The sequence below is a fragment of the Strongyloides ratti genome, assembly GCF_001040885.1.
Source record: "Strongyloides ratti genome assembly S_ratti_ED321, chromosome : 1".
Lineage (NCBI taxonomy): Eukaryota > Metazoa > Nematoda > Chromadorea > Rhabditida > Strongyloididae > Strongyloides > Strongyloides ratti.
In genome coordinates, this window is record NC_037307.1 from 10,132,092 (window position 1) to 10,152,449 (window position 20,358).

The 20,358-nt window shown below is 19.8% G+C and overlaps 1 protein-coding gene across 1 annotated transcript; it reads right to left on the minus strand.

Moving 5' to 3' along the window:
- Nucleotides 1–2,514: 2,514 nt before the first annotated feature.
- Nucleotides 2,515–17,460, minus strand: SRAE_1000313200 (Zinc finger, C2H2 domain and Zinc finger C2H2-type/integrase DNA-binding domain and Zinc finger, C2H2-like domain-containing protein; the record flags this gene model as incomplete). Its single annotated transcript, XM_024650288.1, has 4 exons — nt 2,515–5,424; nt 6,688–6,890; nt 6,930–7,136; nt 17,427–17,460. 4 exons carry the CDS (start codon nt 17,458–17,460, stop codon nt 2,515–2,517), a joined length of 3,354 nt encoding a protein of 1,117 aa, XP_024504080.1.
- Nucleotides 17,461–20,358: the final 2,898 nt, after the last annotated feature.

Below are 20,358 nucleotides of genomic sequence, written 5' to 3' on the forward strand. Positions count from 1 at the left end.
TTATAATATTTTAAAAAATACAGTTTCTAATTAAAATAGGACAATAATAAGAGAATCTAAAAATTTTTTTCATCCAATCAATTTTTTTCTTTTAATAATTCATTTATATAAAAATAATAATTACCCTTGATTATAATTTACTTTGATAGGTAACCAATGAAAAATATAAAAATTCAACAAAACAATGTCAAAGTTTGTTTACACTACCATTTTACAATCTCCATTACTCTATATTTGTCATATTTTTTAATTAAAGTTATTGTAAAAAAACGATTTTATCAAACTAAAATTGACATTAAAGGTGAATAACATTTATTCTTTAAAAAAAAAAGAAGGATCCCTCAAAAATACATTTTTATAAAAATTTTAAATTATAATAAATACAAATATACATAAAATATATATATATTTATATATAAATTTTATTTTTACAACAAAGCATTGTCTTTAACACCATTTCATTATTATTACATATAACACAATACACATTTTATATTAAAAAGAGGTAGGAAATAAAAAATTTATTACTTTTTATTATACTTAAATACCATCTTTATATATTTTTTGATAAATTTTTAGTAATACTTTTAATATCTAAACAATAGATGGCAAGCTGTTATCATAATGATATATTTTTAATGATATATTATTTTAATTTATTACTATTGTCCATTTGTTTTATATTATATCTACACTCTTTTACCTTATAATATTTTTATTTTAATCAAATTGTTGCTTTTCAATTTTATAAATAATTGTATATTTTATTAAAAAAAAAAAATTTTTTTTTGTCTTTTTAAATGTATTTTATTGATGATAGTGTAATTTGTCTTTTTTCTTTTTATAATCAATTGATGTCGTTGTCAAAATATGAAAAGAAAAAAAAAATGATGGAGGGAGACTACAAAAATAAGCTTATATTTTATATTAAATAAAAGGATACACCCATATAAAAAAAAATGTTTCATTTTAAAATTATATAATATTTTAAAATAAAATTTATGTTAATATTTATATATTAACAAAGAAAAAAAAAGTTTCATTCCCATGTAAGATAATTCAAAGAAGTTAACAGAAATAAACAAACATTTCACCCAAAAGTAATAGTAATTTTGAGCTATTAATTAAGGACAAAAATTTTAATTCATACGACCTTCCATATTCTTCTTTTTTTTTTTCTCCTTTAAATATATATTTGTAATATAAATTTTATTATTGTATTTAAAAAAAGATACCAATAAAATATTATGTTATTTAATTTACCTTCAATGTAAAACAAAAAACACTAAAATTAATTAAAAATTGTTACATAAATATATATTTACTTTATCATTTATTTTTACAATTAAATTAAAATATATAAAAGTAAATGAAACAAAAAAAAAATAATCATCGGGTGTTATATTTTGAAAAGATTACCTTTTCGAATTTTATAAACATTAGAAATGTATATTAATTATTTGAAGTAGTTAAAAAGAGAGAGATGTAGTTATAAACACATGTATATTAAAGGATTCGAGATACAATTTAATGAGGATAAAATATAAAACACAAAGAAACCGCTATATTTGTTGATTTTTTTTTATAAAATAAGAAAAAAACCTAGAAGTGTGATAAACATAAATATCAATTTATAATAATATAAAGTTAAAATATATATAAATACAAATAATAATTAAGCTAACTGAAGAGTAAAGAAATTTTTTAAGATACATCAATAAATGGATCATTATCCATCTTTATATTCCTCATTTTAATTAATTTATATTTATTTAGTGAAAGCATATTAATAATTAAACTTTTTCATTCCAATATAATTTTTCTTCCCTTATTTTTTGTTAAAACTTTCTTTTTTTTTCACTTTAAAGAAGATAATAATAAGTAATATCGAGTAACAAAAGAAATATTAAAATGTGAAACATATCTTTAAAATAATAAATCTTTGTTATAATATACAAAAAAAAAACAACTATATTACTTAGAGTGAAATTTTTTCTTATATATGAGACCAATTCCTTGACAATATAATAATAATAATAATATATATTCATTTACAATAAAAAAACAAACTTTTCCATGGAGTTAGATATATTTAATGAGTTCTCTTCCAAATTAATGTACACCACTTTTTTTTTGCTCCATTAAATGCTATAATATTAATATATATAAACATATATATATATATATAATACAATAACCCATTTTTTTTCCAAATGAGGGGTAATTAATTCTATAAAAATAACCATTTTACAATATTATTGATAATAAAAAAAAGTTTTAAAATACATGTTTGTCACCAGAGGTTTCCTAATATTTATGTATCTTTTAAAATTTATTATCAATTATTTTCCATTTCTGTAACACCGGTTAAAATTTAAAATAAAAAAAAAATACTATATTTCTTCGAGTTGGTAGTAGTAGAATAAGAGAATATTTTATTATCGTATATTATTGAATTTTCTTAAAAAAAAAGATTCAATATATAATTTCTCATCAGTTTCTTTTATCTTTAATCTACTCTTTTTGCGGAGTCTTAGAGTTGTTTAATGAAGTACCATTCTGAAAATGTGAACGCATATGAGTTTCAAGTTCAGTGAGAGTAGAACAATTTTTTGAACAAAAAGTACATGTATTCTTCATGTAAGCAAGCATGCTTTCAATACCATTTAACATTCCCTGTGGTGATGTTTTGTTACTATTATTTAAAATTGTACAATTACTATTTGTTGAATTTCCTTCAGGTGAATTATTATTATTAGGGTAGGTATTCTTAGCTAACATAGCCATTGCTGCATTAAGTGCTGGAGTACCCGCCATTGAAACTGTTAATGAAAGATTTGGAGGTAATTGAAGATTTGCCATTGCTGCTAATTGAGGATTTAAAAATAAATTTCCAGCTAATGGATTTCCTCTTTGTCCTTGAATTTCACCTAATGTTGGTGATGCACCATCATGTGGAAAATCAAAGATTCTCCTTCCTCTTCTTGATGGTGATTGCTGGAATGAATGCGTTCCCATATGAACTTTTAAGTTACCCCTTGTTGTAAAAGCTCTTTGACAAACATCACATTTAAATGGTTTATCTCCTGTATGTGTCCTCATATGTATTTGGAGGGCTGATGATGATGAAAAATGTTTATAACAAACACCACATTGATGTTTTGATAATGTTGGTGGTTGTCTTGGTGGTGGAGGTGCCTCTGTCTGACTATACATTTTTTTTATAGCATCTAAAGGATTTTCATCATTATTATTTCCTTCCTGTTTAATATCATCAGACAAATGAACAAGATTTGAAAAAATTGATGGTTTATATTCATCTTTAACTTCTTCATTCTTTCCTTCATTATCAGTTATTTCATCTTGAGATAATGGACTAATAGATTCTGAGATACCACGTTCAACATTATTACACTCAACTTCATCTTTAATAATTTCATCTCGTTTAATTTTTTTTTCCACTGGTTCATCAATTTCATCTTTATTATTTTCTATAATTTTTTCTTCCTCCTTCATATTTTGTTCTTTAGATTGTTGTTGTTGTTGTAATAACATATCTAAAAGTTTAGCACCCATAGCATTTTTTTCTTCCTGATTAATAATTTCTTTTTGACTATCAGCATTACTAATAAATGAAGATGCAGGTGTATTACTATTAGTATTATTATTTCCACCATTAATATCATGAGTATTTTTTGATGCTGCTGCTGCAGCAGCTGCCATTGCTGCAAGTGGATTTGGAAAATTTAATAAATTAGGAAACATTGAAAATTGTGGTATACTATTATTACTACCAATTGGTGGAATACCAAAATTAGGAAATTGTGGTATATTATTATCATTCATTGTTCCAATTGTTGGTGATCCTAATATCATCATAGGTGGTTTTCTATTAAAATTATTAAATGGACTTTCATTTACAACACCACCACCATTAGGTTGATTATTAATACCAGAATTTCTATTAGTTAATTGATCACGATGTTGAGCAATATGCATTTGAAGTTGTGTAATTGAATAGAATCTTTTTTGACAAATAGGACAGGCATGTTGCATTCCAAGTGGTGATGGTTCATTAAGACCACGATAAGAATGTTTCATTCGATGAACACCCATATGTGTTTTAAGATTACCTTTTGTGGTGAAAGCTCTTTGACAAATTTTACATTTAAAAGGTCTTTCCCCTGTATGGGTACGATAATGCATCTGTAGAGCTGATTTACATGATAAAACTCTACGACATAATAAACATTGATTTGGATCAGTTACTGGAAGAGCTTTATCACCAACCATTTGTCTTATTTTTTCTGTCTCATCAGTATTAGATATTTCCATCATTGCTTCCCAGTCATCATCACTAATATTTAGACTATTATTACCTATAGGTGTTGCACCACCAATATTAGGTGTCTGAATTGTATTAGGTAATCCAGGAAATGTATCCATTCTTCGACTACCAAAAAAATTATTTCCTGGTGTTTGTGGTGGTAGGCATTGTAATAGATGATTATTACCAGGCATATGACTCATCATACTTTGAAGAAACATACGATTTTGTAAATCAAATGCTGATTGATCATTACTTTTTATATCAACATTCTTTTTCTTTTCTCCATCATTATTAATATTAGGTAAAGAAAATTTATTTCCAGAAAATGTATTAACATTAAGAAGTAAATTTTTAAAAAAATTTTCTGCTTCTCTATTGGTACAATTCATTATATTACCATCATCTTCATCATCTTTTTCTTCTTTCTCATCATCACAACTATCAAATCCATCAACTGTAAACATATCACTATTCGGTATTGGTACCGATCCAAGTGATTGTCTTATATCAAAAATTTGTTTTTCACATTCAATTGTTGGTGTTGAGTTAGGTCTTTCACACTCCTCAGGATCTTTTTTACATTTATGTTTTATTGTTTGATAATTATCACAAAATGATTCTTTACAATTTTTACATGTTAATATTTTATCATCATCATGATTATTAAGAACATGCCAATATCTGGAACCTTTTGATGCTGATATTTGATGGCAATCACCTATTGGACAAATGAGATCAGAACGCCTTGAACAGTTAGCGGAGATTGAGGAATCTGGTGTTAAAAATGATGATGTTTGATTATTGACAATTGATCCAGAGGTATTTGAGGTATTAGTTTGTATATCACTTCCTAACACTCCTTTCTCTTCTGTACCTCTTTCTTCATGTCCTTCAGAGGAATCTGTATCATTATGACATGAATCACTTGGAGAATCATTTCCTCTATCATTATTTATTATTGTTGCTGGTAATGGTGTACCTTCAGTATGTATTTTGTTATTAAATGTATTAAAAAATGTTGAAACCATAGCTTTCCATTGTGCTGGATCTGTGGATTGTTGTTGGGCAAACTGTGAAAAGAAACCCAATATCTCCTTAAAAAAAAAAAATAAATTTAATAAAAAATTTGATAAAATAATTTTTTAATACAAAAAAAAAAGAGAAAAAAAAATCCCTAACCCCTATTGAGGGGATAGGAATATAAAAAGGATGTTTATAACTCTTATTAAAATAACACACATATAAAATTTAATTTATATATATTAATAGTAAAGAGGTTAAAACATATAATATATTACCCATTTTGAAGCTCTTTGTTAAGAAAAATTAATGATTATACATGAATTTTAATATGATATTATATCAAATGTCTCTGTACATTTTGACAATTAAAATTAAATGATTTAACAAGTTCTTTGTTCAGCTGCCGTGAAAATGGTAATTTTTAAAGAATACTTAAAATTTGTTGTTATATATGAGTTGTAGACATGCATCAACTGTTAATAAAATGAATGGCGTTTTAAATATAATCAAATAAAAAGATAAAATTTTTTGTTATTATTATATAAATCAATGGTAGGAAAAAAAAATATTAATCATAATGAAATACTATCTCTAACTAACAGTAATGATTTTTAATTATAAACAATAGAATAATAATAAAAAAAAAATTATTGATGGTATAATAAGATGTCTCAAAATAGATATGTATAATATATATTTATTTATTAAAAAAAAAAAAAAGAATAGTAATATCTTTATAGTATATCTTAAAAGAAAGTATATAATTTAAAAAAAAAGAAACAATAAATTATTATTCCTTTTCATCTTTTATTTAAAGATTTAATTTCTATCTTTCATTAAACATTTAAAACAAGAGATATTAATCATAACCAACAAGAAATATTTTTTGATACACTACAAAATATTTACCTATATATTTGTGTCTTTTCTCTCATTTTTCTATCTTTACATTACATCATATTAATATATATATAAATGTATACACTAATTTATAATATTTTAAGAAACAAAAAAAAAAAAAGTTTTTGGCAAGGTAAAAATAATTATACATTTTTCTTAATATAATAAATATATTTTTAACTATATATAATTGACTTAATATGAGCAAGCTTTACACTACACTTTCTTTGGGTGGTTATTAACCTTTTTTTTTAAATTGTAATATATTAAAAGAAAATGATAAAATGAAGGTTATGACAAAGGTAAATCATAAATTTTAAAATATTATTATTCTTAACAAACCAGGTTAAAAATATCCATACCACATATGACATAGTAATAAATATAAATTTTAAAAAATTAAACAAAAAATAAAAAAAAAAAAGTAAACTTACTTCATTAGTATGTTTCAATGGATCTGTTGGAATAAATGAGTTAAGATTAGACTTATCCTCAAGAACAGAACCTTTTTTATTACCACTACCTGGTGTATGAATTTTATCCATTGATGAATCCTTATTATTATCACTATCAAGGTTTGTGAGATCAATTGTATCAACCTTTTTTATTGTACCAGTATCACTACTTTTTTCAACTTCTTTTTCTTTTAATAGACTGGTAATATTTATAAAATTACCTTTTATATCACGAATGCTGCTATTATCGGAATGATTATGATTTGAGTAATTTTTTTCACTACAATTTTTTATTCCTTTAATATCTTCAACAATCTCTAATTTGTCGTCGTCTTCTTCTTCCTCCTTATTTTGTTTCCAATTCTTTTTCTTATCAACTACCGCCAATCTGAATGTCGTAGTGGTAGGGGACTGATGGCAATTAACTTCTGAAAAAAAAATTAAAATAAATATTTGTTTAACTTTATTTATATTAAAAAAAAAACGTTCAAAATATTTTTTTTTTATTCAAAATAAGTAGATGGTACATAAAAAAAGGTAATCATAATAATAATAAATTCTTATCATTATTATTAATTCATAATTTTAAATATAAACATGAATATCTTAAAAGTCTAATAATTACAAAAAGACATGTATCTATGTTTTATTATATACATAAATTATATACACATATGTATATATATATATTTTAAATATATTTATGATTATCTCTCTATCATTTAACTATAAAAAAGGTTAATATGATTGGAATAAAAAATTACAAAAATTTTGTCACAATAATTTAAAGAATTATAATAAAATATAAAGTTACATAAAAAGACAAGAAATTATCGAAAACCTAAACAAAACTACTAAATATTTATTCAATTATGGAATATATGTAACATTTATCAGAAGTACATACTAAAATAATTACTATAAAAATTGAAGGTAACAAAATATATATATATTTGTTCTAAATATTTTTAATTATTAAATATAAAAATATAATTAATAATTGGATATATAAATAGCTATAAAAAAATTTTTTAAACTTTTTTTTTTCCAATCAAAAATTATATTATCTTATATTTTTATAATTTTGGATATATAAATAAAAAGTAATTAACTTTTAGTAATAAAAGAGAAAATTAAACAAAAATCAGGATTTCATTTAGATGAATTTATAATAATTAACTTATTAATTTTCAACTTTTTTAATTATGTAATATAAATATCTATAATTTTTCTGATGTTCAACTTTTGATCAAGAATGAATATATTTATATGTATATAATTTAATGTATATTTTATTATTTGATAAGATGTATATTATCTTAATTTTAAAATATTTCAAATAGAAATAATATAAATGTTCCTCTAAAAAAAAAAACAACACTTTGTTTTAAAATAAATAAAAAAAAAAGTTAACGTTAGGTACAAAAATTATTTGTGTAAAAAAAAAAAAGATTTTTTTAAACAATTTAATTATTCCTCCTTCTCTTACAACAATTTTATTGTTATAAAGATAAAAAAAACTCTTTATGTATAACCTTTTTTTTCCTCCTTATTTAAGTATACTTTTTATTAATTTCTTTGTAATCCTTTTTACACCTCCCATGGTATCTCTTATCTCTATCTATACCTAGGTATATAATAAAAATATATAAAAATGTTATATATTATATTATTATTTTTTTTTTTAAACAATTATAAAATATTGTTTCATATTAAATACCTATTAAAAAAGAAAGGACAAAGGTAATAAATAATTTTGAAAAATTTTTGCCTATGTTTACACAATTGGTTCTTCTTTTTTTTTTTTTTTTCCTTTGGCGGAATAAGATACAATTAAATACTATAACAAGTATCTAATATATATTATATATAATTTTATAACGCCTTTTAAAGAAAAATGATTATATTTGATGGTCATTAACATTTATCATTTTTCTCACCTAAATACACTGATATATATTTTGATGTCATATATATATATCATTTTGTCAGATATGTCGATGTTGTCATCTTCTATTTTTGTTAGTTTTCAAAGAAAAAAAAAAATAAGTGTATGAAGATGAATATACATATAATAATAATAAAAGAAGATGAATAGTTATAATTGTAATATATACAAAATTTTTATATCTTTTAATATCCATGCATTTCTTAATATATTATTATATATATAAGCAAGAAGGATATACTTACAATAGTATAAAACAAAAATAGAATAGAATATTATATATATTATTAATTGATAATTTACAGACGACGATAGTATAATAATGAATATATAAAAAAAAAAAGAAAAGAAAGCCCCTTTTTTATGAAAAATGATTAAAAATCAAAATATATAAGAAAAGCTCATAAATTAAAAGTTTTCGGAGAGATAAAAGATACGCTTGAAAAGGTACATTAAATCAGTTATTATAATTTATAAATTATATCAATAAGAAGGTTTGTAGAAGGACAAGAAATAAAAGAGAGAGAAAAACTTAATAAAAGATGCTATTTAAAATGATTAATAAAAGAAACAAAAATGTTATAAAATAAACCAAAAATATTTAGACATAAAAAAAAATATATATATATTAAAATATGTCTAATCATTAGTTTTATTAAGTACCACATATATAAATCAAAAATATTGTGTCCTTTTAAAATGATAAAAAAAAATATAATATTTAAGCAAATAATATTAACAACCCCAAATACCCCATAACATATAGTAGGAAAAAGAGAGTATAAAAATATGATGACGATGATGACTGAAGATGGAAAAGAAGAAAAATATTAAAAATAGTATATTAGAGCTTATGATTTTAACAAGACATTTGACTAATCAAATTATCAAATTACCTAATTTTAAACGTTACCTTATAAGGCATTCTTATATATTAACTATTTCCCACCTAACATTAATAAATATATTAAATATATGATATGACTTTTAGTAAAACAAAAAAGTTAATACGCTGCAAAAATATTTTAATTTATATTATACGTAGAATATATAAATTAATATAATATATATTTATATATATATAACTGTTTATAAGAGTATTAAAATACATAATTTTTCAATAAAAAAAAAAAGTATAAATAATTTCTTTCCTTTTTAACCAAACATTTTTATTTGATAATTAAAATGTCATAATTCAATTAGAAACTAAAAAAGAGAGTACTGGCTTTTTATTTTTCTTGATCTAATCTGATTTGTAGTTTTTAAATAACTTTCATATAATAAACATATGTATGTATAAATAGGTACCACAATTCTTTTTACTTAAATAGTATAGCAAAATAAAATTAATAATAATATTAAAAAAAAAAAAATTAAATTTACTAGAAATTTTAGTATTATTACTTGATGTTTATGCATAATATTGTATTAAATGTTATATTATATATATATAAAAATAGGAGATGATAATGATAAAAATCAAAAAGTTATCATAAGTGGAAAGTGTAGTTTTTTTATTTTTTTTTATTATTTTATAAAGAGTGAAAAACATAAATATTTTATTAATGATCCATTTCTTTTATTGAAGGTAACAAATGACAAAAATCACAAAATATTTTTTATAATATATGCTTTTTTTTTTGTTTATTATACTTTTTCTAAACCTCTTTCTTTTTTTTTTTTTTTGACATCTTTACCTAATAATGTATTTATTATAAAAAAAATTATAATTTTTCTGTTACTTTATTATAAATATAATACTATATTAAGCAAGTTGGTACACTTTTTGATTAATGAACTAATTTACAACCTATTTAAATACATCAAAATTTTAACAAGAATGTTTGGTTAAATCTTATTTTTATTACTAAGGTAAATTAAAAATTTCTTGTTCTAATCAAATATTATGTAATAAATTAATGTTCATCATCATCACTACATTATTATATGAACATATATATATATATATTTATATAAATAATATATATATATTAGATGAAACCCCTTTTCCTACAAGTATGATTAATCATTTTAATAAAAGTAAGTTGATATATTGTAAAAGTTTAATAAATCTTATCATTTTTCAGGAAAATGGATAGTTTAAAATAAAAATTATGAAATGATATATTATTAAACAAATCAATTTTTGTTTATAAAATAATAATAATAATATACATTTATTTTTAATAATAATCAGCTGATAATTTTATATTTATAACTTATACTAAAAAAAGAGTTATCATCTAATCATTTAAAAAATCTTCTATTTTGTCTACGTAAAATTATCAAGAATAAATCATAATATAAATGTATATAATACATTATATATATATATTCATTTAATTTATAATATAAAATAAAAATATTTTTTAAAAAAAAAAGTTACCACAATAATTAAAATATTAAAATAATAAAATGCAATGATTGTCTTTTCATTTATAATTTTTAAAACATTCTCTCTTATTATTTTTTTTTGTCACTTTCTTCTTCCTTTATATATATAAAAATATACATATAAAATTATACAAAATATAATTTTTCAATAGGTAATGAAACAATAAAAATATTTTGACTGCCTTTTTTTTTTTTTTTGATAAGAATCAAAATTATAATATATCATTAATATATAATTAAAAATAAAATTTCCTACCCATCTTAATTAAAAAGTATTAAAAGACTCATATTTGTTAAAAACTAATCAAATAAAGTTATTAACATTTTTACCATAAAAGAGTTTGTTATAATTTTCGTTAAAGGTATATTTACAAATAAAAAAAAATTTTTTTATACATTATTAGAAAAATGGTAGAAAATTAAAAGATGATTAGGTAATTTTAAAATCATACTTTGTATTAATTTTAGTCTCCTGTAAATTAGCTGTTATCATTAAATTAAGATTCATAAAAGTGACTTTTAATATTATAATAAATCGTCCTTCCTCTCCATCAAAATCGTTTATTATTATTATTAGTAACAACAAACATCAGATTTATATTATAATTTATATTTTGTAAAATATATTTTAAGGATTTTACCTTCTATATTTTAGTAATAATAAATATAATTACTACTACATTTTTTTTTATTAAAAAGGCCATTCTGATATAGGTAGTAAGTACATATATAAATAAATATACAGGTATCTCTTTACACACATATTTAATCAAAAAAGTTTAAAATAATTTTATGTGTATTTATAAAAATTTTTACAAATTTATGAATCATAAAATTAATAAAAATCTTTCTCCTTTTATTTTTTCATTTACTATTATAATTTAATTTTATTATTTTTTTTTTCTAACTAATTAAAAAGTAAAAATGACAAAGTGACACTGAGAGATAGAGTATATATATATAAATATTTAAAAATAAAGAAATAAAAATATAATTATAAAATGAGGAGTTATGAAGTAAATTTTATTAATTGATATTTTAAAATGAGAGGTCCTACCTTAACCAGAAGATGTTTAAAATATTTTCTTTTATGGGTATGCTATAAAAAAATTCAGGTTATATTTAATATTATTATCAATATCATCTATTTTTAGGGTTTATAATATTAAATACCTATTAAAATAAAATAGTTATTTGGAACATAAATAAGAATTTCATTGTAACTAGAAGAGGACATAAATATTATATCAATAACAAAAACAATGTAACTAATATTTTACTCTCCTTTTTTTTTAATAAATATATATATAATATTTTTTTTTTGTAAATAAAACTATTTTTAACTGATTTTAGAAGGGTAATAATGAGGGAGAGACATTTATATATTATTATAAATAAAATAAAATCAAAATGAACAATATTATTTTATAAAATTAAAAAAAAAAAATTATTTTTTTTATTGAATAACAATTAAATAATGATAAGTATTAAAAATGTTAAGTTAAGAATTAAAAAAATAAAATAAAAGCTTCCCTCCTAATAATAGTTAAAAATTAAAAACCCTTTATTAGAAAAAATTATATATATTATATCTATTTTTATATAAAATAAAATTTTTATAAAAAGAAGTATAATAGTTTTGATGGTTGTAGATGAATGATGCAATTAGTAAAATTGTTTGCAACATCTATAAAATGAAATTTAATATAAAACATCAAATATATATTGGGTTATGGTAATTGGTTGAAAAAAAAAAAAAAATTAAAAATTTGATGAAAAAGATGTATATATAAAGGAGAGATGGAAGAAGATGATGGGTATAAATATATATATATATATATATATTATAATAAAATATAGTAAGGAGAGAGAGAATTAAATTATAAAATTAATATAATGCCTGATGGGGTAGTTTGAGTAATATGATTGAAGAAGTATATTGTTGATAATATAGATATTAATATAAGACACTCCCATTTTTTTACCTTTATAGATAATATATAGTTTTACATGTCTCTATCTATGTGTATTACTATAAAAATTAAATAAAAATAAAAAAAAATTATTATTTTTACTTAATTTATATAAAAATTTTATTTATTTATTGTATTAAAATGAAACTATTAGTTTTATATATTTCTTATAAAATGAATATCTATTATATACATATTAGGAAAGATGAACTAAATTTAATTATTAACATTAGAATAAATATTTTTAGTTTAACTAATTAAAGATATATTAAAGTTAAAAAAGAAAATAAAATAAGCTTTAATTTTTTTTTTCTAAATGTAATAGTAAAATTGATAATAAGTTATCCATTAATAGTTGTGATATAAAAGTACTACAAATAATAATAAAATATCAAAATGATATCTTCCTAAAAAATATTATGGTAATAAAAAAAAGCAATAATGTAAATGGAAAAATAATATATTAATAAGAGAGAGTTAAAATTTTAAGGATAGTACTTGAAATAAAATAAAACATCATATTATTGAAATTGTAACACCCCCTTATATAATGATAAATATATTTTTACTTTTCAATATAATTATCTTTAAAAAGATACACTTATATGAAGAAAATATGCCTTTGATTATATTTTATAGATATTTTGTTATTCTTAATATTATATAAATAAAATAACAAGGAAGAAATGAAGTACAATAGTATATTAAAAAAAAAAGAAAAATAAATATATTTATACAAATAATATTATTATATATATACTCATAATAATAGTAAAAATATCATATAGATAAAAGAGTTAAAAAAAAAGTTAAAAGAAAAAAAAAATGATTTTATCATTAGACATTATCTAAATTTTTGTCATTTTATTCTTTTTGACATTTATCAAAAATGCTCCATTTAATTATTTTATTTATGAGTGATTAACAATTTTATAAGTGATTGTCAGGTAACTAAGAAAATGATGGTTGTTTAAATTATATTAAAATTATATAAATAAAAAGTTAAAAATTAGATACAAACAGGAGAGTGTAATATAGAGCTAGATAAAAGATTAAGTTATTAAGAAAACAACTCATTAATCCTTATTGTAAGCATCTTACATTCTGTATTTATCCATAAAACTATTAAAAAATTAATTTTTATAATCTTTTTTCATTTTGTAAATATTACATCTTACAATTATATAATATATGATAAAAAAAAAATCATTTTATTAGTAAGGTTTTTAAGCTACTTAATTTCTTTGTATAAAAGTCTAGTTGATTAAAGTGCAATTATTAGAAAGTTTATGAAAAGTTTAAAAAGAAAAGCTATCAATGATAAAGTATATATTTATAATATTTTATTATATAAATATATATCAAGATATTTAGAGAGGAGATAATATTTCAATATTAAAAAAAAAATTAAATTTTTATTAACACATATTGACAATACCATTAATTTTATTTAAGAAAATTAGTTTTTGATTAAAAGTTTTATTTATTTGCCATATCTTATTATAATATAAATGTTTAATGATGTGATGATACAAAAAATTTTTATTCATCAATTTTTGTAGTAATTAAATATATTTGAATTAATATACATATTATTTATTTGTAAATTAAATAATAGTCAAAAAAAAAATAGTTAATATTATTTTTAAATAAAAAAAAAAAAGTTTGATAAATAAAGGTCATAGAAACTATTAATCAAGTAAAGGTGTGAATATGAGGGAAAGAATAGTTTATGATATAGTCAACACTGTTGGAAATTTTTAAGTAAGAAGATGATCTAATGTATAAAAAGAAAATATAATCCTTGAAATTTAGTTAATTAATATAAAATATATATTTCACTTTTTTTTCCTAAAACTTTCAATAATTATATATATATATTTGTTGCGGCATCTTTAGTTTATCATGATCAAAGAGCTTGTTTAGATAAATTGTGGCATAAAAATGACAAAATAAAATTGTGATCCCTCTATTATCTAAATAAGAAGAAAGGCAATTTGTCAAATTTAGTATAAAATATATTCTTAATATACTGTCTTCTTTTTTTTTTTGCCTACTTCAATCATCCAATAATTTTAATTTATTTAATTCTCCCTGTTCCTAATGATTAACAGGCTCTTTTCTAATAAATTTATATATATATTATGTATATAATATAAATATATTGTAGCGGCAAGTATCATATCATCCCACCGTACCATATATCTAATAACCATATTTTAATATGCCGATATAAAATAAAACATTATGAGTAGTATATATATATATATATATTATAAATATATAAAATTGCAATCCAATCAAACTTGGTATATTACAGTATATTTTATGGAAGTTTTTAAAAGCAGATGCCATATTAATTGAAGTATTATAGTATAGTATATTATATATTTATATATTTTTAATATACAATTTATCTAATGATGATAAATAAAGTCATAATGAATATGTATGGATCTTGCTGAGAATTAATAGACATTTATTTTTCTATATATGTAGAAACATCATTAAAATACTCATTAAAAGCAGAAGGTTATGAAAGTTTTTTATATTTTTATTATATATTATATATATATATATATATATATAGTGAGCAGGTTGGTTTTTGTTTTATTAAAATTTATATATATATAAATATATATATATATTTTAACTATAAACCCAGCTGCAGATATAAATATACAAAAATAGTAATATTTGTATATTATTATAATAGATATAAAAATTTTTAAACCATTTAAAAGTATTAAAATGTACATAAATATGAAGTAACAGTAAAAAGATGAAAGAATATTTAATGAAGTAAAAATTTATTAATTTTTATATGCATACATGATGATGATTATATAAGGAAAAAAAAAATCATTGAAATGCCATCTTAATTACATAGGCAGGTTTATTATAAATAATTTAAAATAAAAATTTATATCTTTTTTCTTAAAAATGTTTCAAAAAAGAAATAAACTACATATATTTGTGAAAAGGTCAGATGTAGGTTAAGTTAATAAAACTAATATTCATTAATTTGACAAAAATTTTAAAGATTCAACTGATATATATGTAAATAAATATATAAATAAATATACTTTAAATTATATAATAAAGGAAGGTTACAAATAAACTTTATTATTTTTTCTTTTACTATTAAAATATTATATATATTTACATCATATATATAAGATCAGATTTTGAGGAAAGATAAAAGTAATTTAAATACATTTTTAAATACTAGTAAGTAAAAAAAATAATAAAATTAATATATACAATTCATCAAAAATTATACACTTATAGTACTATTAAAAAGTTAATTAAAAGTAATGAAAAATAAGTAAAAGATGAATATTCAAGTGTTATAGTATGGTTGAACGATTCAATAGATTACAAATTATAAGATGATTAACTTTTTTTTTTTAAATGAATAGGTAAAAAAAAAACTCCTTATTCTTAAAATATCTAATTTTCAAGGAAGTAACAATTAAGCGGTTGAAATGTAAATTAAATATATTTCCCCTTTTTAAACAATTATTATTATACATTGATGATAAAAACTTATTAAATTATTTACACCTGATTAACCAATTCCGATAAATAATAAAGATAGAGATACATATAGTTGTTACAAATTTTACCTCTCTTAAATATAATATTTTTAAAAAAAAAAAATTTTTATTTAACATTTCATTACCTAATTTGTTTTAAAACATCAAAATTTGTCTTCTACTATTTTTGCACTACCACCTATAATATTACTTTATATATATTTATATACATTAATTTTTCTTTTTTCTTATCTATTTTTATTCATCTCCGAAAATTACCCTAACTATAACTATATATTAATGTACCTCTAATACTTTTATGTTAATTTTTAATACTTTTTAACTACTTTTACATATTTATCTCAATAATAATAAAATTTATTTTAATTTTAAAAATGTTAAATTATATTATATTTTATTAATTATTTTTCTACCACTTTCATTAATATATTAAACAATCAAGATTAAAAAGTAACATTTATGGCAAAAATTGTTACTCTGAAAAAATAGGAAGATTAAAAATTATACTTAATTATTTTTACTTAATTTTATACAAATATATTCTAGACATTATAATAAAAAAGATCAAAATTAATTTCCCATTATTTAAAACAACCTAAAATTAGTTATAAGCAAGTTTTTTAGAGGAAAATAAAAACTTTTCCTCTCCATAAATCCCAAAAAAGGGATATAAAAGAGAAATTAATTTCTAGAAATTGTTGTTTTTTTTTTATCAAATAAATATAATAGCTAAATAAAAAATAATCCCATCTACTTATTTCAAAAAAAAATAATTTTCCATTAAATAAAAATATTATTATGGTTTTGGGTATAAATTTTTTTTTATTGATGATAAAAACTTACCATGAACTAAAGCTGATGCCTCTTGTTGTTGCATCCTTTTTTTGGTTTTCCAAAAATAGGAGAAATTCTTCTTTTTTTTTTCTAATTATTACTTTCCAACCAAAGAAAAAAAACAATATTTAAAAAAAGGTTGTTGTTCAAGGAATAAAACTTTGATAGATTGAAATCACCAGGTTTTTTTTTAAAAAAAAAAATAAATTTTCAGAATTGGAACCTCCAATTTTTTTATTACAAATAGGTAAAAAATCTTTTGATTTATTTTTTATTCTTGATTCAATTTACAAATATTATAGAATTGGTTTTTTTTTGTTGTTATTGAAAGGTTAGAAAAAAATATTTTCAAAAGTAACTTTTTCAAAACCTTTCTTGGCTTCTTTGTATTTAAGAGATAAGAGGATATATAATATTTTTTCAAAGATATTATTATAAAATATACTTCCTAAAACAATAAAATTAAATATACATAAATAAAAGAATTATTTAAAATGGTATGATCAAACAAATAAAAAATTAACACGAAATATAAGAGGGATAATATAAATAAAATAATCTTAAAAATCTTTCTTTTACTCTTTTTTTTTATGGTACCCCAATATATAATAACATCTAATCCCAAATTAGTACAACATAATAAATCCACCCTTTTTTTTTAACCATTATTTAATGTTAAAAAAAAAAACCCATAAATTAACAAAGTTGTATCTCCCCCTATTAACTGTATCATTTAAATGCAATCTTCTTTAAAACAATATTATTTCATGAAATGTAATAAATATATTTTTTAAAATAATATATATCTACAAGATAAAAATTTTTTTACTTCTATTATTACTTTTTTTACACTTACAATCTTTTCTCTTTTTCATACAATATCAAAGTGGTATTATTTTTATGGAGATAAAAAAAAAAATTGAGTATAGAGTATATAAAAGATGATGATATGGAGAGATAAAAGAAAAAGCAAATTTATATTTATTTAATGCTTTCTACAATTTTATAAATATAAATATAATATATATATATATAAATAGGAAGCGCTCCCAAATATAGATAATATTATGGATGTATAAATAAGATATATATATTTATATTTATATAACTGTATATGGTAACATTAAAAAGGCTGGGTTTATGGAAAAAGATGATGATAGTAATGGTGAAATTAAAGAATTCAAAAGGATGATTGGTAATTATGAAATTGAATTTGTCAAGACAAATGAAATAATAAACATATAAAGAAGATTTTAGAGATAATGGACATGGAAAATATAGTATGAGTTATTGTATATTACATATGAAAAAGAAAAATGGGGTATATATATATGTATAAATATATATATATATATTTATAGAAAATAATGGCAAAAGTGGAGGAAATATATTATTAGCTAAAATATATAATCATAAATTGGGAGGAGAGAGAGAAATAGTAAAAAGATTGAAATGAAATTGAAATTAGTTTGGGAAATACTATAGAAAAGAAAGATAGTAGTTATAAAGTTATGGATTTTGTGATATGGTAATAATATAATAAAATGGCAATTACAAAAATTATCTTAATTAAGTTAAACTTTTCTTCTTTTTAAGATATATATATATAAATAATATTATATTTATACATTATATATATATTTATCATCCTAAATTGTAAGTAGTATTAAATTTTTATTCACAATATATTTATATTGAAGTAGTAAAAATAAATAATATAAATTTAATAAGACAAGTTAGGTTGTATGTCGCGAAAATGATTATTTTATTTTTTAAATATAAAGTTAAAGTATGAAATCAAGTTAGTCAATAGATATTAACTTAACTTTATAGAAAGGCTTATCAAAAAAGTTAAAAATAGGAAAATTATGAAAGAAATTAATCTTGAATGTTGTGCTTTTTAATGAAAGTTTATTTTATTAATGATACAGTAAATAAAAATTAAATATGAAATAAGTAGTTTTGCGCTTCATTTTTAATAAGCTTCATAAAGGATATATATATACATACAACCTTAAGAAGATACCATACCTTCCGTCACTGGAGAGAGAGAGAGAAAAAAAGGGGGTAAAAAAAAAAAAAAGTTTGTATGTGTAAAAATTATGATGATGATAAAGAAAGTAAGGGTATAGAAGAAAAAAAAATATATATATATAAAATATTGCGCAAGGATATATTTATATATATATGATTATATTATTTATAAAATAAAATTATTTATAATTTAAATAATGAATCAAAAATGTAGAATGATCTAAGTAGGCTGTTTATGAGCTGTTTGAACAATAGCTTAGACATCCTCTCATAATTTGATGATAAAATATAATGAAGGTAAGTTGATTGAGAGTTAATAATGAATGTGTGATGTTGATGTAGGTGTATAATATTATATAATATTAAAAGTTATATATCTTTTTCATATATACACGCAAAAATATAATGAAGTTGAATGTCATCATTGTCAAAATTTATGGGTAGATGACGAAAAAAAAAAAAACTATCTAACATTTATGATTCTTTGCCTAATTTTCCTATTCCTACTTTTTTAAAGTAATTTTGAACTTGAAGAAAAAAAAAACCAAAAATATTGGGTGGTTTATTGAATATACCAAATCAAATCATTACTACATACAAATTTTGACATAAGTTATCTATTAATTAATCATAACATGTAGTAATTAAAAAAATTTTTCCTCAAAGTTTAATAAACAACAATTTTTTTTTTTTTTTATAATCAAACATAACTTAAAAAAAAAAAAAGTAAAGAGATACAGAAGTGAAAGAAAAATTTGCAACAATTTAGTTATCACAAGTGTTCTTTATTATCCTCATATCTTAACAAAACATCTTTTAATATTAAATAAAATGTTGTTTAATAAATCTCTTCTAATAAAAAGGACATTATCTTAAATTATTAGTAAAAACTTAATATTGTGTTATA